The sequence below is a fragment of the Lipophrys pholis genome (genome assembly GCF_963383615.2).
Source record: "Lipophrys pholis genome assembly, chromosome: 11".
NCBI lineage: Eukaryota > Metazoa > Chordata > Actinopteri > Blenniiformes > Blenniidae > Lipophrys > Lipophrys pholis.
In genome coordinates, this window is record NC_137631.1 from 7,505,024 (window position 1) to 7,530,878 (window position 25,855).

Sequence of the window (25,855 nt, forward strand, 5' to 3'; positions counted from 1 at the left end):
GAGGAGGACACGGGGCAGCAATCAGTACAGAGCAGCTTTGGATAACAGGAGGAGCTTCGGGAGGAAAGCCAGCCACAGTATGGAAGGAAGGGTGTTGTTGGGATTTGGATCTCCCTCACTATTCCGTCATAGTGGGCAGATGAAATGGGCAAAACAAGGTCATCTGGGACAAGTGATACACAACTGTTCCACATTACCACCCGGAGGCTTGTCACAGCTTTCGCTGCAAAAGAGCAGAGCAAAAATTAATGCTGATGACCGCTGGTGGTCAAGACTATTTCAGAGTTTTTGATCATTTTCAATCGAAATTTCTGACCTTCTTAACTTTCAACATCATGGATTTAGACCTTACCATTAACGCCGTCTCTCCGCTCTGTGGCTGCAACCACACGCCCCGGACCGTATCTCCTCAGATCTGGTTCCCATGGAGACAGGACGGCATCACCCGGTAGCAGATGATGTGCGAGAGCTCTTCTGTTGTTTACCATGTCAAGAGAACAAGTCAACTGACGCTGAAAGGAGGTGTCGCCCAAGCTACCACCTCCTGGATGATCAAACTCAACCACCCAAACTCCGCTGCGGCCCTGAGTTTGAACAGGTGGGAAAAGGTGTCGTCACACTCTGCAGTGAATGTGTGGCATTTGTTTTTGATGTGAGCAGCACAGTCGTGCTGCAGTTAGCAGTGTTGCATTGCAGCTGTGGCTCAGTTGGTCCAGTGGGTTGCCTTTTAATCCCAAGGCTGCAAGTCCGAGCCCCTTTGTCTATATGTCAAAGTGTCCTCGAGCAAAACACTGCACCCGGAAATCTTCCCTGGCAGCCGGCGCCATTGCTGTCTGAATGGGTGAATGTGACCAACAATGTAAAGTGCTTAGAAGACTGCTGATTCAATGAAAAAGGAACATATGAGTAAGATTGAATTAGCATCAGTAAGTTTTCTAGTTCAAACCCACCAACTTACAGATTTCTGAGTGTGAATTTTTATGTTCTTTGAGTTTATTTATATACTTTAATTAGAGGGGGGATAGTAGATGGGTGTATGAATGTTGTCAAAGAGTAAAGTTCAAACTAATATATTTTCAACCTAATTTAAAAAGTATTGAATAAACAACATAAAACATGTCTATAAACAATATCAAGACCATTTCTAACACTTTTGATTTCAGGTGAATTGTTCTTTTCACACAAGCTTAAAATAAAAATTGGACTCAACACATGTAATTACACTGCTTAGTTTCACCTGCACTTGTTGTATCACGGTGCCCAGGTGGTACAGGCCATCCACCTGTCTTCTGGCGAGCACTCGGCATCCTGGGAAAAACTCTGGACCATCCAGGGTTTCACCAGTCCGGAGACAGGACACAAGTGGACAAGACGATTTATCAAAAGTGCACCTGGAAGACAAAGTCAAGCAAGAATAATAAGCTAGTGCCTGATTATTATTGTCTATTTACTGCACAATCATACAAACTAACCTGAGAGAGGATGGAAATGTTTGCTGCTGTGGTGCAATAAGAGAGGTGGATGCACAGCAACATTTCAATGGAGAGACCTTAGGTACTGATGATGGGATGTCACCAACATGCAAAGGAATCACCTGTCAATACCCACAGAAGCACAAACGGACTGATTTACACAAATAACGACAACCTAGAATTGTTGCATGAACCTAGTTTGCATTTGTGATTTTATCATTGGCTGGGATACTAAACAAAGTCAAAGTTAAGCTCAACGATTCCGTCATTGCCCAGGTGATTGATGGATTTACACATACTTTTTTTAACCCGCCACTCATGTCAAAGGGTATCAAAGAACAGCTCCCACGTGTGGCCTCGGCCAGACACTGCAGATAGTGCCTTGTGTTCTTGTTAAGCATGATCCCCGAGTGCTGCAGGTAGAAGATGCTCACAGGTCTCCCGGCTGCTAGAGCAGGCAGGGCTCTCAGCACAGCCTCGGGCTGCTCTGGGAGGTCTGTGCAGAGAAGGTGAACCGCCTGGCAGGCGGGGTCCGTGAGAGCCATGCTCAGAGCTGCCAGGAGATCCCTGCCGGGACTGCAGCATATTGAGTGAATCCAGGTCAGGGCTGTGTATACTGTGTCAGGAGTACAGGGGAGCATGTGGGTGGACCAGAGGTTCACCTGCAAGGTCAGTGTAAGAATTAGTAACTTGAAGGAGTGATTCAGTTTAATCAAAATCCCAAATGAAAGCATTATGTTCTCATTTCAAATGGAATCACATCAGTCAATACATGGGCCTATGCATAAAGTAAAAATTAGGACTGTTTTTAGTGATTGTGTAAATTTCCCAAGCATATTCATCTTTCTAGGAATCGACACTTCGGACTGAAAAACTCCACAATCAAGGCACAACATCTGCAAGAGATCAATGGTCCAAGCTTGAAGAGGTTTATTCCTATGAAATCTGGGACTCTGAAATCAATCGTTGGGGAAGGAGGAATCAGTCCCACCTCACCTTGCTGGAAAACGTCATGATGTTGAAGAGAGAGTCCCTGAGCGAAGCTTTGGTCAGCAGCGTTTGGATCAGTAGGCGTTTTACTGACCCCAGGATGGCTTTTGTGTTCTCGGAGTTGCTCACCACAAAAGTGATGTTGCATCCCTGCTGTCCCAGAAACAGTGGAATCAATGCAGCCTCCGAGGCTGCCAGCGTGACTGTCATCCTAACGCTGAAAGTAAGTGAAGACATTTATTTATTTATTTTGTCTTTGTCATAGCTGGCTGACAAGAAGAAAAAAAAGATAATGTTTGGAGCCATTTTTATTCAAAATATACAGGTGTCAAACTGTCACATATTTACAAGGATCAACTATCATAAATTAAATGTAATCACAGCTATTTCATTGGTGTATCATAAATTGAACCAACATTTGTGGGGTTTTTTTTATCTGGAACTCAACGTATATATTAAAATCAGCCATTGCTAGAGAGAGGAGGGTCCACTTCCACTGCGATTGCCATGTTTTACTATGTAGTCAGAGTTTTATGGCCTCTGTAGTTTTCTCCTACATGCAGAGAAGGACAGGCTGAAGGAGCAAATTTGCATTTTGCAATCTCCTTCTCATTACATTTAGCACATTTTTAAGGACTACTCGACATCTTGTCAAAATCTTTGTGTAACTTTTCATGTGAAAATATGTAATTAATATGAAAAGCTTTTCAATGCAAACATATTTGCATGATTAATTTATGTTGACTGATTTTGCTAGTCAATATCAAAATTAAACTGATGAAACGCCTCAATTTAGTGTACTTTGTTCATTTCTATACATCATTAAACATGTTTGCTACTTTTATATTAACAATTTCACCGATGTGACAGTGTTAAAACATCTTTATTGCATTCACTACACTCTCAAATTATGATATGAATCCAGCAGCAATAGAAAATGTAGCTGATTGGTCATTAACATGTGTACTTTTAAAGGTCAGAAATGTTCATCGGAATCACTCAACGGTAATCAGTAATCTTGTTTAGTTCATTTGCTGAAGAATTTTCCAAGTGTCTTTTGTATTGTTTGTCTGAATCACCATAGGAAATGAAGGTTTTAACAGAGGAAATTAATGTAGTAAGAACATGGAGATAACAGCAAATGGAAAGTAAAAGAGATCAACTGTACTTAAATACATTACTTAGTTTGTATTTGTACATTACCTAAAGTTTCAGTTGCTCACAGTCAGCTGCAGAAGACAACTTCATCACGCTGTTGTCACTGGTTCCCATGGACACACAAACAGGACTGAGTCTGTTTGGGTCATTGCCACCAGAGGTGCTGTTCACTTGCTGATCAGCTGATTCAGATCAGTTCCTACATATTACAGGCAGTCCCACAGTCAATGCAGCATTGAGAAATGACTCTAATCCTGCCTGGAGCATTAGTGATGTATTGCCCCTCCTCCTCTACTTTACCGTTCACTGACAATTTCCATTATGTTAGAGTGGTAGAGTCTTGTTTCATTAATAGCACTGGGGGCTGATTCTATTAAACCAGAACAAGGCCATGTTGTTTTGTATTCACTGAAACACTTCAAGTGGTGAATCATATCACAAGGATCACGTTTTCTGGAAGTTTGAAGCACATTTTACTGTCACAGGAAGTACAGAGACTGGAGACCTTCTAATTCCTATATGTAGAATACTAACATTTTTCATCAGCAGAAACTGAAATTTGCAGGTTTGACTCTCACTGCCAACAGGTTGTAACTGTGGGTAACTGAGGCCACAGCAGCTCCCCAGGCGCTGGATTGTGTGGTGAAGTTCGACTAACAATAAGATTGGTTATATGTATAAAAGAAAGGGATGGGCACAATCTACTTTCTCAGGAAGCTCAGATCTTTCAACATACTGGATGCCAAAAAAGGCTGAAAAAGTGCACAAGATCAATAGTTATCTGAAAAGCTATTTTGGGACAGGACCTGGAGACGCTTGAGTTAGTGCAGAGATTACATCACTGAACAAACTGCAGTCTATCATGGACAATAGGTCACATCCACTTCATAACACTTTACATTGAAAAGGAAGAGTAATCTACAGCAGGACCAACCAACTCCACTGCCAAAATATTCCGCACTTCATTTATTGCATACACAATAACGCTGCACAACAAGCAATTTCTCTATGACAGATAGGACTTCACTGCCTCCACTGGCCACATTCGCACCATGTACAGGCGTTCTGTTTGGCTTTTTCTGTACCTGTTCATTGTAAATATATGTCAATACTTACACGTATGTATACGTTCTTGTTTTCATCATTAATCTTGTTTGTGATCTTTAACTAGAAGGCCATCATCACCTGTTCAGGCTTCCTGTAGGAATTACAGACTCATACAGACTCTTAGAAACAACTTCAGACACTCCTCAACACTTGCAATGTCCTAAATGCTCTGTTCTGATTTGCACTATTGATGTATTTATATATATCCATATCTATATATTTATCAAGAGCTGCATAACATGTTCTAGTTGTTTCTTGAACAATGATCAACAATCATCAAGTTCACTGTTAATTTGATGAAAAGCTGTGATTTCAATGCAAATGTGTATTTTCAGTATGTTTAAACAGTTAAAAACTTTTTTCAACTCGGTCGAGGTACACTGTTTTCGACAGTTGTTGTAAGCAGAATCCTGAAGCTGCATCTCTACAGCTTCGAAAAACTCCACTGCACTACACACACTCCTTTAGTGAGAGTCAATACAACACATATACTGTGAATTATGTGGCTTCTAATGCTTTAAAAGCAACTTTTGTTTGTGTTAGCAACAATCAAGCATGAGAATGCTAAAATGAGATGCTTTTCTGATTGTATGGGTGAGAATGGAAGTTCAGTGCCTGAGGTCTCTGAGGCTGAGGAAGTTGTTGTAGAGAAGGGAAATGAAAAAAGAGAAGTGATTTTGAAAGGTAACACACTGGGGTTGAACAGATCACTAATGTTTAACGAATAACCTTCTGTTCTCATGCTTGAAATACAGCTGTCACTGCCTACACTTAGCTTCACACAATTTTGTTGTATTTGTTCTCCAGCATATCGAGGGTTTGAGTATTCATTCGGGAGACTTGTGCAGAGAGATGAGTAGAAGGGTAGGGAGATGACATATGTAATTTAGACTTGTATCACTATGTATCTGCATCCTTATATAATTTCCTGCTTCATCTCGTGAGGCTGTGGTTCGTGCTCATGCCTCACAGAAAAAAGGCCATGGGTTCAGATACTGGCTGGGCCTTTCTGAGTGATGTTTGCATGTTCTCCCACTGTCCAAAAACATGCAAGGGGTTAACTGGGGACACTAAATTGCCTCTCTGTAATATATTTTGAGTATGTCTGTTTGAACTGTGATGGACTGGCAGTGTGTCCAAGGTATATCCTGCACTCAATCAGCTGGGATTGCTCCAGCATTTTGCTACTCCTGCACAAGATATATAGCAAGTGGTATAGAAGATGGACGGATGCATTATCTGAATGCTCTTCCCTATAGAGCTGAATGCATCGTGTTTCGACCTTTTACGAGTAGATCATGACGCTTCTGATGTAAATCGATCAGCGCATCCCTCCATCCATCATATGGCGAGTGTATTTTGTAGTGTCAGCTTCATCCTGCAGAACCTCTTTTCACTGCATTGAATACTTTCCCTCATTGTGTGGTGAGTGTAGTTTGTAATTTTCAGTTCTCAGCTTCAGCTTGCAGAATCTCATTTAACTGCACCGATCACATCCCCGCATCATGTGGTGAGTGTAGTTTGTAGTGTCTATCGGCTTCATCCTGCAGAGCCTCTTTTCACTGCATTGCCCACATTCCCCCTTTTTTACCCACACGACCTTGTTTTCAACATGGATGCCGTCAATTCTCCGCACACAGCTCTGTTTACGTTGCCGAACCAGCCATTCGACGGCATTCTGCGGGGCGTACCGGCTCGGGATCTACAGTGTCGGCCTGGCGTCGTCTCACTTTGATGTTTAAATATTTATTTTCAACAACGACGCTGCGCATTTACAGTGAAAACCACGAGACAATACGAAAACTGACGCGGAATGGCGTCTGGCAGGGGCCCGGGACGCTGAATGACAGCAAGTAGGAACTGATGAGCATACACGTCGGCCAATGGGAGTAAGATGTGGCAATGATTGGCCAATCAGGATGAGGTTTGTAGGAATAGGCGGGACCCTACATGCGGGGATCGTGTTGTTGTACCCGTTCCCGGTGGTTTCCTGTACTGTTGCATGGCGGTCGAACAGGAGGAATTGTTGGAAATTTTTCGGAGGTTAGTATATAAATTGGTTTTTACCCAGTGTGCATTATTCCCACAGCCATCTCTGCCGGCGGAGGGAGTGACAGGCTGCGGTGGGGACTCAGTTCAGGGCTGGAACATGCTTCTGCATTATGTAATAAAGATGACATGCATCGAGCCAAAACGCTCAAGTTAACATTAATTAGCTCGCGGATTCCTCGCGCTTGTTGCTGAACTGCGTCGCTACTTATTTGGTTCAAACGAGGAGTGGATAGGGTTTTAACTAGCAGTCCGGCAGCCACACAGACCCAGGCGCAGACGCTACACATCAGTCTTAACATCAGAACCATCACCTGACAGCCTCGCAGAGACGGTTTGATCACAACCGGTGAAAAGTCGTGACTACTTCGGTTGTCGTAGTTAGCTGTTAGCATGGTGGCTAGTTAGCTCACTAAGCTGCGTTTGCGATGTGTTTGCTCCGTCATTCCTGTCAGTCTGCTCACGGAGCAGCATTACCTGTCACAGTTCATATATAAACGCCATAAAGGCGAAATAACGCAGGAATAATTGGCAAGACATAGCTGCGCTACATCACAGCTAGTCAGTTAGCCCGATGCTACATTCAAAACAACAAGCGGCAAAGCGGGAGAGATGACAGGAGATGATCAACACAAGAAAGCAGGTACAATCGTCCACTGATTGGGCATTTAACAGCTTACAATCACCTCAAATGATGCCTCTCATGGCTGCAATAAAGTCAGGTAACACTAGGATTTAAATTTTCAAACCAAGCAACCACGAAATGCATCTGAATCCCCCCCTTGCCCCAGTGACCCAGAACATCTGAATCAAGATTCTCCTCTGGTCGTCATTTACAAACACAATTTGTACGTAAATGTTTGTGTTCAGGACTTTAAGTGTGTGTTATTTTGTCACATCTACTTTAGAACCAGTCCTGAATCTTGAATAATTTTTGTGTGTCCTAATAAATTATGCAAACAAGTAAGTTTGATGACTTTACAGCACAATATCTCAATATTTATACATGTCAAAAAGAGACCTGCAGTTTACATTTACTTCCCTTTCTATGTCAGCTTATGTATTGCAAGTCATTGGCAAAACATAGTTATCGTTTGGCTTGTCATTAGCCCACTAGCAGCCTCATTTAACTGGAGTTTTTCCTCCATAGTTCCGTGCATATCTGTGTGCTTTTTAACAATCCTGTTGCTTGTGTCACTCCAGCAGCTGAAGCATGCTCTTGGCTCAGATAAACCGGGACTCCCAGGGAATGGCTGAGTTTCATGATGCAGATGGGCAGCCGGTTACTCTGTGTCTGACAGAGGCTGTGACGGTGGCAGGTGAGATTGAAAACCTGGACCTCTCTTTGTATCTTTATGTACTAAGATTTCTGAATTAAATCCTCTTAGAAGTATAGCCGGTTCAGAACAGTGTTTTCATGTTAGCTTGTTGAGGTAATGGGTTTATAAGGATTAAAAAAAAAAAAAAACTAGAATTGTTTTTGAAAGAATAATCATGTCAGTAGGTATTTGTCATATCTTAAATAATGTCAGTATAAGAATGAATATCCTTTTTCACTGTACCTGAAATTTTGTCATGATTACATTATTGTAATTAACTTATATGTTGTAAAAAGATAGATTATTTGTTATAAATTAATTTCAGTCCAATCCATGCTTATTTATAAACAACTAAATTAAGCCAAAGTGTCGCACACAAAGTAGATAATGGAATAAAAACTTAAAAGACAAATAAAGTAAATAATATTAGGCAAATTTGTATAAGTTCATAATGACATGACAGCTAAAATAAGTGTTATTGTTTTCAATTCCTTTTGTGATATATAATCAGTATAGTTTAGTCTTGCTTGTTTTCTTTAAATTTTTGAATGAAAAGAGAAACTTAATTTCAGGTGTAACCACCTGCAGAATCTAACACAAGTGAACTAAGGGCTCAATGTGGAGAAAATTGCAGAAACTGTTGGGTTTTATTTTATGTATTTATTTGTTTTGTCTGTCAAATGTCTTCCTTTTGACTGAGAACAACCTTAAAATATGATAAGTACCAGTCCATTGTAAATACAGTAAATACACTCACACTATCAATGCAACACTTAACATTTAGTTTTTACATTTTGTTTCTCAGCAGCACAGAAGTATGTTGTATGGTTACCTTTTTATATACAGTCGTAACATCCTGACAGTTGTCTTATTTTTGCAATAAAATTCCAGTTTAAAAAATCTACAGTCATTTTGCATCAGTGACAACATGCTATATCTAAATAAAGTAGAATTGGAGGCGGAGCTTTCAGCTTTCAGCTTTCAGGCTCCTCTCATGTGGAACCAGATCCCAGTTTCAGTTAGGGAGGCTGAAACAGTCTCTTTTAAGGCCAGACTCAAGACTTTTCTATTTTTACTAAAGCTTACTGTTAGGGCTGTTTCAAGACACTGCCATGCCCCCCACCCCCCCACCTCGCTCTCTACACCAACCTCTCTATTTGCCCCTCTGCCCCCTCTTTCTAGCTTTGTCTCTCTATACTTCTCAGCCTCTCTCTCTACCTCCCTCTCTCCCACCCACCAAATCCCCGCACAGGGTGTGAATCCCTACCCCTACCCTCCTACCCTGGCCGGAGTCTGAATCTACCCCAATCTGTCTGTCTGTCCTGTCCTCTCCTCTATCGTCTCACCCCAATCGGCCAGCAGAAAACCGCCACCCCAGAGTCTGCTTACTGTAAAGGTTTCTTCCTGTTAGAGGGAGTTTTTCCTTTCCACCGTCACTCATGTGGATTTGTTGGGTTTCTCTCTGTTAAAAGCACCTAGAAATGACTGTGTGGTATTTGCTGCTATATAAATATAGTTGAATTGAAATAAATATCTTCTTAAGGTGACAACTTTTAAGTGTGGCCACTGTCAAATCTTTTCTCAGATGGTGATCAGATGGAGAGCATGGACACAGTCAGCCTCCAGGCTGTTACTCTCGCAGATGGATCCACCGCGTACATCCAGCACGACTCCAAGGCCGCCTTTTCAGACAGTCAGATCATGGACGGCCAGGTGATCCAGCTGGAGGACGGCTCTGCAGCCTACGTACAGCACGTGTCCATGCCTAAAGCAGGTAACTAATGAGCCCCTGTGAAATATCAGTTGTCAAAGGCTTACATTTTTCTGGGGACTGACGACACAAATGTTTGATTTAATTTTTACACATTTTAGGTGAGGACAGTTTGCAGCTTGAAGACGGGCAGGCAGTCCAGCTGGAAGATGGAACCACCGCCTATATTCACACACCCAAAGGTAAACATTTATCTTTTAAAAGTTTTGATTCCTCTCTCTTGTGGTATTTTCTCATATTGTTTATCTATGGTAACGAAGGTTGACAAAAAAGGACAAAAGCCATTACACAACCATGAGAAAGGTTATTTGGTGGGAGGTTAATTCTAGCCAGTGAATGTAAACATGATGCATGGTATTTAAATCTACTTCACAGCATTTTCTTGCAACAATCAGTTCGAATCGGTGTGGAAATTCATCTTTATCGTATATCTACACTGACATCAAAACCTAAAATTAAGTTTTAAGATTTTGATAAAAATAAAACATTTAATTTTACAAAGGGTTTATTTATCTGGAGGGCCGATGGACCCTTGTATCGGGGGTTGTTCGGATCACATGGTATTTGTTGGGGTCAGGTGGTCATTTGACCATATTTGGGTCGGTCGCCTGACATCCAAATCAACATCAATAGCAATAGGTTTCATCTTGGCTGTTTACAGAAGTGAAGATTGTTCGAAGAAATGTAACTACTGGACTTAGAACTATTTGATATGTCAGTAAGATAAATTATTTTCCTTTTTCGTGATATTTGAAGGAGCTGATTTTTTTTATGTAGTTTGAAGTTATTTGATAACTTTGTGTACAGACAGAGGTTGTTCCTGAATCCGTAGCAATTTCTTTTTTGATACATGTTTGAATCCCCGTCTCTGTTTCTGTCCAGATGCATATGAGCAAGGCGGCCTGCAGGAGGTGCAGCTCGAGGATGGCAGCACCGCCTACATCCAGCACACAGTTCACATGCCTCAGTCCAACACCATCCTAGCCATCCAAGCTGGTGGAACCATCACAGATCTGCAGGCAGAGGCCACGGCCATCGACCCGGAGACCATCAGCGTGCTGGAGCAGTACACCACCAAGGTGAAGCTACTGTCACTACTTGTCAAGTGACACAATGTCAACCTTTACATGCTGTTTTTGTTACTTAATTTGACGAATTTTTACTCATGACAAGTACATTGTCAAATTGTTGTTGTTTTGTTTCTTTTCAATAAAATCTTTTCTTCTGTTTTTCCCAGGTGGAGAATATAGAAAACCCTTTAGGATCCTATGGTCGAGTGGAAGCAGATAATGGTGTCCATATGAGGGTAGCGTATCCTTATCGTCTGTTGTTTTTTTGTTTGGATCTTTTAGTTTGCACTTAACATTAAAGACGCAATTGTGATTTTGTGTCTTAGATCGTTTTACAAGGTCAAGACAACAGGCCATCAAGGGTCTCAAACGTAGGAGAAAAGTCTTTCCGCTGTGAATATGAAGGCTGTGGAAAGCTCTACACCACTGCCCACCACCTCAAGGTAAAAGCTGCTGCTTTTTATATGACTCTTCTTGTGCTCATTTATTCAGTAAATCTGACAGTTGGCTGCAATGCTTCATTTATGCTTCCTTCTATGTGGAATCGTCGGAATTCCTTCAGCTACTTGTTTGCTAAATATTGTTGTTCTGTACTTTAGGTACATGAACGCTCCCACACTGGAGACAAGCCGTATGTGTGCGACTATCCTGGGTGTGAAAAGAAGTTTGCAACAGGTACCTATGAACAGTTTCATGTTTCACAGTCAAAAGCGCTTCAAATGATCGCAGAACGTTGTCACTTTATCTTCTTGAGAAAAATGCCATCCTGACCTCACAGTGACTTTAACAAATTCACAGAATCAAAGTCTGTTGATTTAAAATCTCAAGTGTTTTCTTGTTGCTACAGAAAATAATCAAACTGAAATGATGCCGATATTGACCCGGTTTAAAACTGCAGCTGGGCCTCACTTTGTGACTCTTGCAGGGTACGGATTGAAAAGTCACTCTCGCACACACACGGGGGAGAAGCCATACAGATGTCAAGAGGCGAACTGCCTGAAATCCTTCAAAACATCTGGAGACCTTCAAAAGCACACAAGGACTCACACAGGTACAATGACTGCTGTCAGTATTTTAAAGTAACCGCAATATAGTCGGTTTTGGTCTCATGTGGAGTCACTTGTCTGGCTCTGGGGTTCACTGCAGTTTGTGTTTTTTTTTTTATTGATAACTGCTACTTGGCTTTGAGGCACTTAATTTAAAACAAAGAAGGCTGTTTGCGGTGTTTGTCGTTTCTGTGATTTTATTGACTTAAATTGTAAACTAAGAGGCAATAGTCACGCGCCACTGGCTTTAAAACTCCTTAGACTGTTTACAAATGCTTGGAGTGTAAACTCTGGGGTTGTATTGAATCCTTGGAACAGAACCGATAACCAGCTCCTGCTGGTAATATTAAAATGTTAAATGTTGTAGCTTCAATAACATTTATAATTTTTAGGGTTATAAAGACTAGTGAACACACAGTCACAAAATGTATTAGCACCTGTAATTTGCACATCTGAACACAGAGATGGTTTGTTTTCTTGATCTGCAGGAGAAAAGCCGTTCAAATGCCCAATTGAAGGCTGTGGAAGGTCATTTACCACCTCCAACATCCGTAAAGTTCACATCCGAACACACACCGGAGAGCGGCCGTACTACTGCTCAGAGCCGAGCTGCGGCCGCTCATTCGCCAGTGCCACAAACTACAAGAACCATATGAGGATTCACACGGGTGAGTCCATTTATACTGAGGAGGAGGAGGAGCGATTGAAATAACACATGAAAAACTAGGATATATATATATATATATATATATATGTTTTTTAAAATAATTCTGTTGAACCACAATTCAAAAGCAATGTCTGATTGTCATTGCTTAATATATATATATTTATACTTTTGTCAGATTCAAGTTATTCCTGTGACCATTGTGGGTTTTTCTTACATTAACAGAGAGTTCCCAACAATTTTGTCCATGTGTGTACATACATACATACATACATACATACATACATACATACATACATACATACACACACACAACTAAGTCAGATGGTGTTTTGAATTTATGTTTACAACTGTTTATCATTTAATTCATACAGATCTCGTAAAAATAATAATTTTTTTAAATAAACAGTTAAAGCTACACTACATCATGCTAACCATTGTAAACAGTGTGCTTACAGCTGCATGGGGTGGATCTAATAGTCCTCTGCATATTTTAGGACATCCATGGCACTGTTTTAAACCCCTTAGTAATGTCAGTCAGTACACAAAATCCGACACAGCCCACAGGATCTTGATTGTCTTGTAACATGTCTTCTCCATTTAAATGAGCTTTTTTTTCCCATGTGGAAGCTTAAAATAAAAAAGTAACCTCTTTGACAATACACAGAAACTCCTGAGCTGCTTTACAACACAAATGGAAATGGACGTTTTTACAGCTCCTTACAGTAAATGTAAGTCAACAGAACTCATTGTGACTGCTTGTGCTGCTTCCACAGGAGAAAAGCCGTATGTGTGCACAGTGCCTGGCTGTGAAAAACGCTTCACAGAATACTCGAGCCTTTACAAGCACCACGTTGTTCACACACCATGCAAACCTTACAACTGCAACCACTGTGGGAAAACCTACAAGCAGATCTCCACCCTCGCCATGCACAAGCGCACAGCCCACAACGACACCGAGCCCATCGAGGAGGAGCAGGAAGCCTATTTCGAACCACCAACAGGTCAGTGAGAACACGGTGGAGAGCAGCGGTTCTCGGTAACATCCATTTGTTAGTGTTAGTGGAGCAGCAATAGAACAGGTCTCTGAACATAATCTTTCAGTCATCACCACACCGACACGGTTTCCTTTCTCAGTGTAAATAGTACAACAAAGAATAATCCAATCTGCTCAAAAGGTGACTAAAACTTGCTGACTAGATGAATGTTTTTCTTCTGCTGTATATTTTTCCCGCTGCAGTGCTCCTCCTGAGTTTTTTCAGTTGCTTAGAAAGGTTTCTCATCAAATTGTTGGCGGTAGTGTAACATGAAGTAAAACATTAATCTTGAGCTGCTACAATCATTAGGACCAGTTGTAATCATTAAAAAGTTAAAATGTGAAGGAATTCTGCAATGACTCTGTTACTTGTGAGTTTTCATGATCATTTCTCTGAAAAATCAGATGCCATTGACGACCCAAATGTGAGCTACACGACGACGGTGGTGGATGCGGACGACTCCGGCTCAGAGCAGGTTCCTATGGAGAGCTCGGACATGGTGGGCCAGCAGCACGTTGCCTTGGTAACGCAGGAGGATGGAACACAACAACAGGTAAACAGGATGCATAGATAAAAGGAGAAACAACCACAACTAGCATTGTTTAATTTCCTAACAGTAGTTTTATTCTGTTATGGAGTACCTGTTGCATAACAGAGAGGGGTGTGTCTAGGCAGTAATTCATTTTAAATAAATTCATTAAAACCCCAAAGGTTTGATGGCTTACAGTTCATCAAGTTTTTCATGTTCTTCACTAAACATTGTGTTTCATATCAGGTCAGTATTTCTGAAGCCGACTTACAAGCCATGGGTGGCACGATCACCATGGTAACCCAAGAAGGCACAACCATAACCATCCCGGCCCACGAACTGACAACACAAGGGGCTCACTCCGTTACCATGGTGACAACAGACGGCTCAGAAGAACAGGTAAACGGTTACTGGAGCTCACAGTAGACTGTACAGGCGCGCTGGATTTTGTTTGTTTTTAGAGGGCTTCCATGTGAAACGTTAAAGAATGAGCCACTTACACAACACAGAGTGAGTGGAAATAAGATACTGCGACAATGAACCTCAGCACTGGACTTCATGTTTTCTCTCTGACTTTGCTGTGTTGGTGTCGTTTTTGCTGTTTTTATTTTCTATTCTGTTTTTGTTATTACAGGTTACTGCAATTGTAGTTTGGTAGTGTATATATTTAAGTAATTGTCTGTGGGCTTGAAGTATTTATCCAGCTATTCGGCCACCCCTTACAATCATTGAAAGCAGCCCCTTTGCAACATTCTTTTTTTTGGGGGGGGGCGGGGTTCTAGATTTATTATTGCATATTTAAACCTCTACAGTGTCCGTCTACTTCTCTACAAAACCTCACATAAAGATACATGTTGTTTCACATAACATAATTGTTTTTTGGTTTTCATCCTCAGGTTGCCATCATGACACCCGACATGGCCTCGTTCCAAACCGTGGATGAGGCCAGCTACAGCCATGAGCAGGATGACCTTCATCCTGTCACACTACTGGCCACGTCTAACGGCACTCACATTGCTGTGCAGGTTGGTCGACCCACGCTGTGAAAACTTAATCTTCTGGTGGAGTGTCTCCGTCTCTCTAACAGTGTTGCGTTCACCTCATAAAGAGGACGACTGGACACAGCTGCCACATCACATGTAAAATTTAGTTGCGGGAAAGTGTTAAGCAGTTAGAGGCCCTGTAACCATGGAGACAGTTGGTTCTGCGGAGTTTCTTGGCATTTTGTCATTCACGGTTTTGACAGGATTTTCTGTCAGGATAAAAGATACTCGTCGTATTTAGTTTCTGCTCCTTGAGGTCTCTCAATCAAAGCACCAACAAAAGCCAGTTCAGATGTCTAAAATTGTGCAGGATAGGAGTTTGTGTGTTCATTGTTAAAGGGTTGTTGTTGCCAGGCTGCATGGTTCACAAAACTGGGAGGATATTTTACCTCTGGCAGAAAAACTCAATCAAAGAGACCTTTTATGTTATTTAAAAACTGTAGATCAGGCTGGGTTTGAATCAGGTCAGAAATCAAAAACAAAACTGAATAAAAAACATGTGAAATTGTTGTAAAATGTGTTAAAGTGTGCCTTGGACCTTTAAGTTGATGTTCCCTAACCTGCAGAGTAGTTAACAATTGAATAAGGTTGAGGCAGGCCAGCCCAGGGCCATGTGTGGCGCAGCCCTCCTGCTGCTGCACCTACTGAGGATCAAAAGTAAATCCACACATTCATCTGAATGAGCTCATGTGTCTCACCAACTTCTCTCTGAGGGGGGGGGGGGGGGGGGGGGGGGGGGACTCTTTGTTTAGATAATGTTACAGTGTGATTAGATCTGATTCCATGACAGTGACATGGAAACAGTGAATCCAGGTATTTAACAGTGGTTTGACTTAGTGATTTCTTTAAAATATATGTTGAATTGGATATTTTAATGAAGGCAAACCTGATTCTGTTTTTCGTTAGGAAACATTGTGGCCAAAAAGTAAATTGAAACAATTATAAGGATGAGTGTGAATCAAAACAACATTTTGATTATATGTCTAATTAATTTGATGGCATTAGGAAAAAGTTATTTAATTAACAAAGTGGTCATAGCTTTTTAATACAATCCTATATTTACCTGTGATATGACACTATTTACCTTTAAAACTTCCAGTGAGGCCTTGAATGCATGAAAGGCCTATCAACAACTAATCTTTGTTCTCAACAACACTGTTTTCATTGAACACCGAGTGTTCCTTCTGTCTTGCAAATCACAAACAATTGCTCTCCTGCCTCACTCGTTATTTTCAACCATGTGATAGTCATCCATGAAATTCAGAAGCCCGTAATCTTCAGATGTTGTTTTGTTTTAAAGGAGGTGTAGAGGTTGTAGTGCTAATAGGTTGCCTGTGGTCATCTGCGAAATTAGAGTTTTAGAGGCATTGATGATTGTTTTTCTTTACAGTTGAGTGATCAGCCTTCACTGGAAGAAGCCATCAGAATAGCATCCAGAATACAACAAGGAGAGTCACCGGGACTGGATGATTGATGGACAAAGTTTTAGACCATTTGAAATGGACTATGTCAATGGGAGGAATTATGAGTCTTCCATGTTTCTTTTCCACAGAAGAACCTAGCTTTTACGTGTATATAGGATTTTGATAACTGGAGCTCTGCTATGCTATTTTGTCTCTCAACCAAAAAGAAGGGAGAGGGATAAAATCGTGCTTTCTAATGATTATAATGCACAGTTCACAGTGCAGTGTACAGCTAATGCTATTTCTAATAAAAGAAAATTATGTGGTATTACTCGACTCAAAATTTGTCCATGTTTACATGTTGCCTTTCCTTAAGTGTTTGAGATGTGATGGTTACAATACATACTGGAGGTAAGGTCAGTAATGTAATGTTGATGGTGGTTGATGGAGTGTCTGATCCAAGGCTTATTCTCCTTTTACCTATTATCAGCTGAGAAACACTCCTGAGTTGGCTAAAGCAGTAAGGAAGGTGGCTGAATGGATAATATGCACCACCTTAAACTTATTTTTAGCACAGGTGCTCAGTACAAGAAAGTGAAAGATATTTAGAGATCGGTTTTCAAATGTACAGTATGTGAGTGTGTGTCACTGAGGTGTTATAAAGCATATGTGGGGGTTCAGCAGAAAATAGGACCTGAATAGCATAACAACTTTCAACAAAACAGAGCCAACATATTGAATGAAAAATAGTCTTTCAATCCAAATTATGATGCATAACGGTGTCATACCAAATAACTTGGATCATTTCTGAAAAACAATACATGTATTAAATAGGATGATTTGTGACTTTAAGTTCCTTTTATCACTATTAATATGATCATTTGCTGTGGTTAAGAGTTCTAATTGGGCCTAATTTGCAAGCATTTTAATTGGTGAAGGGGGCCGTCAATTAGAATCGAGTTTCTTTATATCCTGATTAGTTTACTCTGTGGTACAAATGTGTCATCTTCAGTCAGTTAATAAGTGAATTGGTGAGGGGGAAACACATGCACAGTTTTTATTGCTTATGTTTCTTTTTCATTCATCAATAGCTAGTGCACAAAGTCATTTTTATAGGCACAAATATTTCAACTTGTTTTTGAAAAAGCCTTTGGTTGTCTCAATAAATTGCTTTGGGTAAAATTGTTTATTTCAAGTAAATGTAAAATTTAATTTCTGATTTACCAAACAAAAAAATAAATAATCTGAAGAAATAATAATTAACTGGGTTTGCTGGGTTTCCGCCACTGGGAACTGTCTTCAGTAATAATAATCATAAAGTGATTGGTGTATTTTGTAAAGTTGTAAAAAAAACAAAACAAATGCGATTCCTCTCTGATGTTGCTGCCTGAATAATGGACTCGTTGTGAACTTAGGTCTCTAAATGACGTAACGTCGCGAACCACGCGCATTCGCGCCACACTGCTCCTCCGCCGTCCATGACGTCACGCGTCCGAGCGTCTCACTGCGCCGCCCATCTTTCAAAATCCAGAGGCGTGCCCTGATTGGCTGCACCGCACCACGTGACCAACGGTCGCGGGAAGTCCTTCGCCACGCGCGTATAGGAAAGACGGGACGTCTTGACTCATTCAAACTTTTCTTATGTAAACATTGGCTCGGTTTAAGTGCGGAAAGACGTGTTTCTGTGGCCGCGTTGTTACGAAAGAGGTGACGGACGACAAGACGCGACCGGAGGAGCGACTTTTGGTACCATTTTTTTTACGTTTCGAAACGTAATTCGATCGGGGACCTCGAGCTCGTGCGGAGCCATTTGCGAGCCGTGGATGGGCGTGTAGCTCTGTTAGCAAACAACGTTTTCAAGGATGGTGACGAGGATTCTGCGCTCTGCGTTACTTTTTGCACACTTTTGAGTATTTACCTTTTCGTTAAGGTAACTAAACGTGAACCAGCGCGGTGATTGTTTTTGGGTTTTTTTTTCCGAGAGACGCCTAAGCTGCTGTGTCTCGGGTCCCACCGCGTGTTTTTTTTTTTTTTTTTTTTCCTCAGTCGACGCAGCCGGGGTTTAAATCCTCAAGATGTCCAGTTACAGCCGCCACCGCCACGGATCCCCGTCTCCTAAAAACCGGCCGATCCGTCAGAAACTTCAATTCACGTCCAGCGACGGGGAGGACGAGACCATCGAGGACGTTAACAACAGCACCGGGGGGGAGTCCGGCTTCACGGAGATCGACTCGCCGATGCCCGTGCGCCGGGACGCCGCCGCCGCTCAGCGGCTGCAGGGCGGCAGCAGCCCCCTGAATCACACCGGGGCGGACGACGACGTGGAGCTCTGGGACGAGGAAGGCTTTGGCTCTCCTTCTCTCCTGCGATCGCCGAGCATCTTCACCAACAGCTCTCCGTCACCGAGGAAGAGCTCGCGGCTGTACAGCGGCTCCCCGGAGCGCTCCTACGTCCAGGACGACGGAGAGGGATCCAGCTCCCCGATCCCGGACTGCCCCGACACACCTCCCCACAAAACCTTCAGGAAACTGCGGCTCTTTGACACACCGCACACACCAAAGGTTAGCGTCGGATTAAGTAACGATCTCTAACGTGTGTGTTTTGCTTTTTTTTTTTTAATCCACCTTTCAGAGCTGGACTGAATATAGTCCCACTGTGTTTGCAAACACAAGTTTTGCATCTGTGCAGAAAACGAGAATTTAATGCATTTACACATCTGCAAAGTTTGCCTCGTGGAGTGAAGTTATTATGAAACTCCTGTTCAAACTGGACGCAGGCTTTTAAATTCCAGGTGCATTCCAATACTGCAGCTTGTAACGTCCCAGTGACCCACTTACTTGTTGCATAACACTCCCACTGTCTGCAGGATTTGAAGTGCAGGGGTAATATGTTGGGACATGTTCTGGTTTTCTTATCAGTGCTTTACACTACAATAATACTACTTTTGAAGCTTTTTTAAAAAACAGATATGTCATGAAACTTAAATGCACAAGTGCCACGTTTTTTTTTTTTAATTTCTTCAGCACATTTGCTTTGTGTATTTCTCCTCCAGTTGCTCTTCTCGGTGATTAACGGAGCTTTAAACCTGTTGTTTTGCAGAGTCTGCTGTCCAGAGCCAGGAGCTCCGGCCTGGGCTCTTCCAGCAGGAGGGTTGCTCTCTTCAAGAATGTGGAGGCTTCAGGAAAGTCAGCCTTAGACAGCACCAAGAGACAGCAGACCCCCCAGGTCAATTTTAACCCCTTCACTCCGGACTCCATCCTCATTCAGTCTGCCACACAGCAGAGGAACAACAGGAAGCGGACACATTGGAATGAGTATGTTGCATTCGTATTCTGTTTCTCTTTGAGGATGGGTTCGACACACGCCGGTGGACCTGGGAGGGTGGCAGGAGTTATTTGATGCCCCTTTCCCGTTCTAGTGTATTTTATCTTCTCATCTCAGTTGTACCAGTAACTAAAAAAAACTGTTAATGACATGTTATCTTAGACACAGACCAAACCCATTATTCAGTTAGAGCCGTTAACCAAGACCAAGGGATTTGGCTGGGAACCAAGACCTCATGGTTACTGGTGAAATGCGCCATGTGCTTGTGAAGCCCCCTCCTCAGTGTCGCCCCCTGCTGTACAGAATGCTGACTCATGCTCTCTTGTTTTTTTTTTTTTTTTTCCTGCTTGCAGCTCCTGTGGTGAAGACATGGAGGCGAGTGACGCTGAAGCAGAAGAGGAAATCCTTCCACCATCTAAGGTGAAAAATAGTGCAGTGATTTGAGTTAACTGCATTTGAAGTCCCAGGCTTCGAGGGGCAGGGCCGTACACCAATCTAGTGTTGCCTCACTTTTCCGCCGGTTCCTTACAAAGAAAGAGAGAGTGTGTTGAGAGGGGCAAGTAATTCAGGTTGGGGCAAAAGAGATGGCCAGAGGGCAGTGTGGCCACCTGGTCCTGCTCGTCCTGATTGTCATGTGGCCGAGTAGGACGTATATTCAGTGTTGAGTTTGGTATGTACTTTAAAAAGTGAACTGTCTTAAGGGGCCGACCCTACAAAGACAGCTGCTATTGTTTTGCTTCAATATCTTTTCATGTGTAAATTGCCTTAAAACCTTCCGGGGAGTAAATCTCACTGGTTTCACTGGTTTTTCCAGGTAGAATTTGTGGGAAACTTTGAGAACGAGTTTCACGTGTGTTTGTGTATTTGTTTGTCTGCTTCAGAGGCTCACCATGATGGAAAACAACATGATGTCCCGTTATGACTCCGAGTTCCTGGAGCTGGAGAAAATCGGAAGCGGGGAGTATGGTGCCGTCTTCAAATGTGTGAAAAGACTTGACGGTTGCATCTACGCCATCAAGAGATCCAAGAAACCTCTGGCAGGATCAGTCGATGAGTAGGTTCTCTGTTTGTTTTTAGGTTAGAATAATAACAGTCTTTAAGATGTTGGATATTTCTTCAATCCAGTGTAACTGTGAGTAACTTAAGTAGAGTGGAGCTTGGGTTAGTAGCTCAAATGCAGCAACTTTGTGTTTGAGTTCATATTCAAGTACTTGAAGTACAGTTGAGGGTTTTTCCCCTGATCCCGTTTCACATATTTCAAAATGTGGTTTAGCTAATGAGTATTTTGTATAAACACACAAGCCACTGCTCCCGCCCGTCTCCATCTTGACTTCAAAGACGCCTTTGCTCTTAATTAAAACAGCCTGCTTTCCTCCTGTTTCAAGGCAAAATGCTTTACGGGAGGTATATGCCCACGCCGTGCTGGGCCAGCACCCCCACGTGGTGCGCTACTACTCGGCCTGGGCCGAGGACGACCACATGCTCATCCAGAACGAGTACTGCAACGGCGGCACGCTCTCCGACGTCATCGCCGAGAACTACAGACAGCTCAGCTTCCTGTCGGAGCTGGAACTGAAAGATCTGCTGCTGCAAGTCACGCAGGGCCTCAAGTACATCCACTCCACCTCCCTGGTGCACATGGACATCAAACCCAGTGAGTAGTCCTTCACACTTTTCAAGCCTTGGCAGAGTTGGAATAACACATTTTAACTTCTTTTTTTTTACTCTGGAATGTGATAAATGTTGAGTGATTTGTGCTTTAAGTTCTGTTACACTGTTATTTTACCTCCACTTAGTCAATAGAAGGAGACTGGTGGTTCAGCAGTACTCATATCCCACATTTGGCTGTTTGCTTTTCAAGTCTTCCACGAGTTTTAAAACCTGACAAAGTCTATTAAGAGAAGAAGAAAAGAACAATGTTTATCGTTTTCCGAAATACTTTGTCGGAACTAATATAAGATCTTTTCCAAAGGTAACATTTTCATTTCCCGGAAGTCTGTACCGAGCTGTGACGAATGTGAAGAGGACGACGGACTGGCCACGAGTGTCGTCTACAAAATTGGTACAGTGCTCTGATTTTATATGACGGCGTTTAGCTTCTGCCTTTGGTTTTACTTTTATTGTCTCCATGTCCGAATTCACACCATCTTTTCCACTTCCAGGCGATCTCGGTCACGTGACGAGAGTGAACAACCCGCAGGTGGAGGAGGGCGACAGCAGATACCTGGCCAACGAAGTTTTACAGGAGGTTTGTAATCCCGCTGTTCAAACGGAGACCGTCGAATTCGTACAGCTTTAGTCGAGATCGCTAACTTTCTCTCTGTTGGCCCGGCGCCCTCTTCAGGACTACAGCAACTTGACCAAGGCGGACATATTTGCTTTGGCGCTGACTGTGGTGAGCGCGTCGGGAGCCGAGCCTCTACCGACCAACGGAGACAAGTGGCACGAGATCAGACGAGGGAAACTGCCCGCCATCCCTCAGCTGCTCTCTGCAGACTTCCTCGGTCTCCTCAAGGTAACTGTGACGCACATATCTTCATTGATGTTTCATTCTCACTGCTTGGAAGTGATAGAAACAGATTTTAGAATACATACATTCACTTGTGTGTCACGGCTTGTAGTGAAACTTTCCTCGTCTAATCCCTTCGTCTTGCTCGTCCAGCTGATGATCCACCCCGATCCAAGCAGGCGGCCCTCCACCTCCGATCTCATCAAGCACCCGGTGCTCCTGACCGCCGCCCGCATGAGTGCAGACCAGCTCCGAGTCGAGCTCAATGCCGAGAAGTTCAAGAACGCCCTGCTTCAGAAGTAAGCCGCCGCTCTCGAGCCGCCGTGGCGTTGACGACGCGTTAATTTTACACGGTGTGTCGTTCATGCTTTCTGTTTGCTGATGAAAGTCTGACTGTGTGTCGATCAGAGAGCTGAAGAAGGCCCAGCAGGCGCGAGCGGCAGCGGAGGAGAAGGTTCTATCCACCGACAGGATCCTGACCCGCTCCACAGTCCAGTCGAACCTCAGAACCTCCAGACTCATCGGGAAGAAGATGAACCGTTCGGTCAGCCTCACGATCTACTGAGACGAATAACGGAAAAAAAGGCTCATGGACCTTTAAATCAGACCGGTTGAGTTGAAACTCAAAGCTGTAGACTGTCCCCACACCCAAACTGGATCTCATCCAACCAGACTGTTCATGCCAATCTCATGAAGCCCCGCCTTTTTTTTTTTTTTTTTTTTTTTTTTTTTAAACGGATGGGCTTTTGTTTTTTTGTTTTGTTTTTTCTCTCTCTTCATTCTGTGAAGGTAGTTGCCTTACCTTTTACACTCAGTCATTCCTTAAGCTTGCACAGACGCCAGGCTCTCTTTCCACTCCCGTCCTTGCACTTCCCTCGACGAAGCCGAAGCCGGTTGGCAGCGGATCAAAGCCGCAGTGAAGCTCTCTTCAGTGTGAATGTAGCCGCGAGCACCTTACTGCCTGTCACATGCCTGATGCCGGGTGCCCGAGGGTCCGAGAACCGACCGCGTCTGTGTCTGTAATGGAGCACTTTGGAGGCAACGCGTGGAAAGTTGCCACGTAGTTTGAAACTAGAAGAAACCTGCTGCTATTGATGTTTTCTTTTTTTTTCTTTCTTCTTCTTCTTTTTTTTTCTGTGTGTACCAGGGTACGGCCAGGTTCAGGTGGGGGTCATTATTCAGAGATCACCGGTTCTCAGCAGGAGGCCGCCCCCCTACCCCCCCCCCCCCCTTCGTTGAAGCCTGTTGGATTTAGTTTCTCGCTCGGGTGGAAAATGGATCATGCCATTTGAGTCGACCAGCGAGCGAGCTCGTCCCCCGCGAGTTCCGTTCTGATCCCGTTTTGAAATCTTCCCTGTTAATCAGTGCTGCCGCCCTGCCTGTAGCATTATTAGTGATCATTGTCCTGTTCTCTGGATTCTCATTTGTTCTGTTGTTGTTGTTTTTTTTTTTTTTTTATCCTTCCTGCCATCATTTTCACTAGATTCATCCTTAGTTTAAAATGTATTCTTCATCACTTTGTTCTTGTAACACATCTGTTGTAACATGTACATGTGTTCTTTTAATAAATTCTCACATCGACCCTTCATTTCTGCTCAGTTTGACTTTTTATCCAACTCGAGCTTCTCAAATATGTCAGTTATGAGATTACAGGTTGATCCTTTTGTCTTTGGCTGCTTTCAGTCACCCAGCACTTTAATATCCACATGCAAAGGATAACCCATCTGTACAGTTTGGTCAGTTTAGTCTTCCTTTTTGTTAATTTTCTGAACTATGAAGAGGAAAACATTAACATTGATCGCGATAAAGCAAAAATATTAGAGCCACATTAGACCTTCTTGCTCCAGGACAGAGCTAATCCAGAACAAAGATCTCGGCTCAGATTTAAACCAGAACCAGAAACGTCAACAATGGAAACCCCATCACGAGTTCCTGCCGGACGGCAGGTAATCTACCTACATCCAAACCACCGTTAACATACACGGTCAGAACAAACACACAATGTTACAAATGAAAATATAATTTTCTTTTTAAAAGGCTGGTCTCCTACAGTCGTGTTGCAGTTTTATGTTCATGCTGTTTCACCAGGTTGTTATTGTGCCAGATTTCAGTCGTACACGTTACATTTTGTAAAACATGTAAAAAGTACGATTCATTGTTTTGCTGCTCATTGCACGTGCGTGGCAATGTGACTCCAAACGACGCGGGTGAGCGACGCTCTGGTGAAGTTTTCCATCCATCTTCTGTAGCACCCTTTCCAAATTTAGGACGTTCCACCGTATCTGAAGATCCGCCTCAGGATTTGACCTCGGAGCCATTTAGGGTCACAAATGAACCTCAAACATGCAAACTCCACACTGCAAGGTTGTCATGTCCGATAACTCAGACTGTCTTTCTAGTCCGATACCGAGGGATGGATTAAATCACAACTTTCTGCATTATAATAAATACTATCCCTCCTCCAAGAGGCACGTTCGGTATCGGTCGTATCAATACTTTTATACCAAACTTGAAGTTCAAACTTCACAGTATAGAATTCTACCTTTGGACTGTGAGAAACAACTGCTGATACGTTTGAAATGCGAGAGCTGTTTTCTTTGAATTCTGGAACCGGTCAGATCCGTTTATTAGTAACTTTCTTCTGTATTTCAACATGTTCTGGTTGTATCAATTTAGTTTTAAAAAAACAAACAAAAACAAACTGCCTCAACTGGAATTCAAGCAGGATTCTCGACACTCGATATCGATGCTATAAAAAGCAACCATATTGTGTGAAACTAATGTATTTTCATATAATTCTGTTATTTAATGAGTTTATCAGTCTACGTTAAATTATGTACTCTAGGGTCTGATCACAAGTGTCAGGCAAAGATACAAAAGAACAGATTTGTGCTATAAGTATATATATAGATATATATATATATTATATATTATTTTATAGATTGAATAATTTAACTTCGTGTGAGAGAAACTGGGCTGCGTGAAGAACTTTAAATGATAATAAATACTAGGTTTACCTGACCTGCTGGTCAAACTTCCTTCTGTTCTGTGAAGAACTCAAACACATTTATAATGTGGCACGATTCAGAACGGGGACCTCTCTTTAATGACTTGCACATGTTTTCAACAAACCTCACACATCTGAAACACGCACGCACGCACACACACACACACACACACACACACTCCACATCTGGAAGTTATTGTGCATGAACAGCTGGTATTAAAGCACTTTAAATTTAAACTGCAACTTCTCTTACTTTACCTAATTACTTTTTATTATCTTTTTGTATGTGCTCTTCATTTCTTTGTTTAGTTTGTTTCAGTGGGTGGGGAGGGATAACCGGTGACCACTGACTATGGA

General features: G+C 42.5%; 2 protein-coding genes across 7 annotated transcripts; both read left to right on the top strand.

The window, feature by feature from the left end:
• The first annotated feature begins 6,320 nt into the window (after nt 1-6,320).
• znf143b (zinc finger protein 143b) lies at nt 6,321-16,997 on the top strand. 6 transcript variants are annotated; one of them, XR_013935803.1, is made up of 15 exons: nt 6,321-6,770; nt 7,983-8,095; nt 9,681-9,869; nt 9,968-10,048; nt 10,749-10,945; nt 11,104-11,172; nt 11,263-11,379; nt 11,536-11,611; nt 11,862-11,987; nt 12,471-12,650; nt 13,423-13,650; nt 14,088-14,236; nt 14,459-14,618; nt 15,157-15,237; nt 16,646-16,985. XR_013935803.1 is itself a non-coding variant. In XM_080475431.1 (15 exons), exons 2-15 carry the CDS (start codon nt 7,990-7,992, stop codon nt 16,727-16,729), a joined length of 1,884 nt encoding a protein of 627 aa, XP_080331557.1. In that variant the 5' UTR covers nt 6,321-7,419; nt 7,980-7,989; the 3' UTR covers nt 16,730-16,997. The 6 variants fall into 6 exon arrangements, 4 of the variants coding, with proteins under 4 accessions (XP_080331557.1, XP_080331554.1, XP_080331555.1 ...); XM_080475431.1 differs by having other exon boundaries at nt 6,321-7,419; nt 7,980-8,095; nt 14,459-14,611; nt 15,109-15,237; nt 16,646-16,997; XM_080475428.1 differs by having other exon boundaries at nt 6,321-7,419; nt 14,459-14,611; nt 15,109-15,237; nt 16,646-16,997.
• A 1,232-nt stretch (nt 16,998-18,229) lies between these two features.
• On the top strand, nt 18,230-24,078 carry wee1 (WEE1 G2 checkpoint kinase). Its single transcript, XM_080475432.1, has 10 exons — nt 18,230-19,219; nt 19,758-19,972; nt 20,336-20,402; nt 20,864-21,036; nt 21,368-21,636; nt 21,955-22,044; nt 22,145-22,230; nt 22,327-22,497; nt 22,645-22,790; nt 22,900-24,078. The coding sequence occupies exons 1-10, from the start codon at nt 18,734-18,736 to the stop codon at nt 23,054-23,056; spliced, it is 1,860 nt and encodes a 619-aa protein (XP_080331558.1). The 5' UTR covers nt 18,230-18,733; the 3' UTR covers nt 23,057-24,078.
• The last annotated feature ends 1,777 nt before the right edge of the window (nt 24,079-25,855 follow it).

What these genes read in the sequence shown, in the direction of transcription:
- znf143b (XM_080475431.1), top strand. Translation starts at nt 7,990, where the DNA reads ATGCTCTTGGCTCAGATAAACCGGGACTCCCAGGGAATGGCTGAGTTT. An exon ending in CTATTTCGAACCACCAACAG is followed by an intron (nt 13,651 to 14,087) that starts GTCAGTGAGAAC and finishes CTGAAAAATCAG; the next exon opens with ATGCCATTGACGACCCAAAT. An exon ending in GCACTCACATTGCTGTGCAG is followed by an intron (nt 15,238 to 16,645) that starts GTTGGTCGACCC and finishes TTTTCTTTACAG; the next exon opens with TTGAGTGATCAGCCTTCACT.
- wee1 (XM_080475432.1), top strand. Translation starts at nt 18,734, where the DNA reads ATGTCCAGTTACAGCCGCCACCGCCACGGATCCCCGTCTCCTAAAAAC. An exon ending in CTGGCAGGATCAGTCGATGA is followed by an intron (nt 21,037 to 21,367) that starts GTAGGTTCTCTG and finishes TCCTGTTTCAAG; the next exon opens with GCAAAATGCTTTACGGGAGG. An exon ending in GCACATGGACATCAAACCCA is followed by an intron (nt 21,637 to 21,954) that starts GTGAGTAGTCCT and finishes TCTTTTCCAAAG; the next exon opens with GTAACATTTTCATTTCCCGG.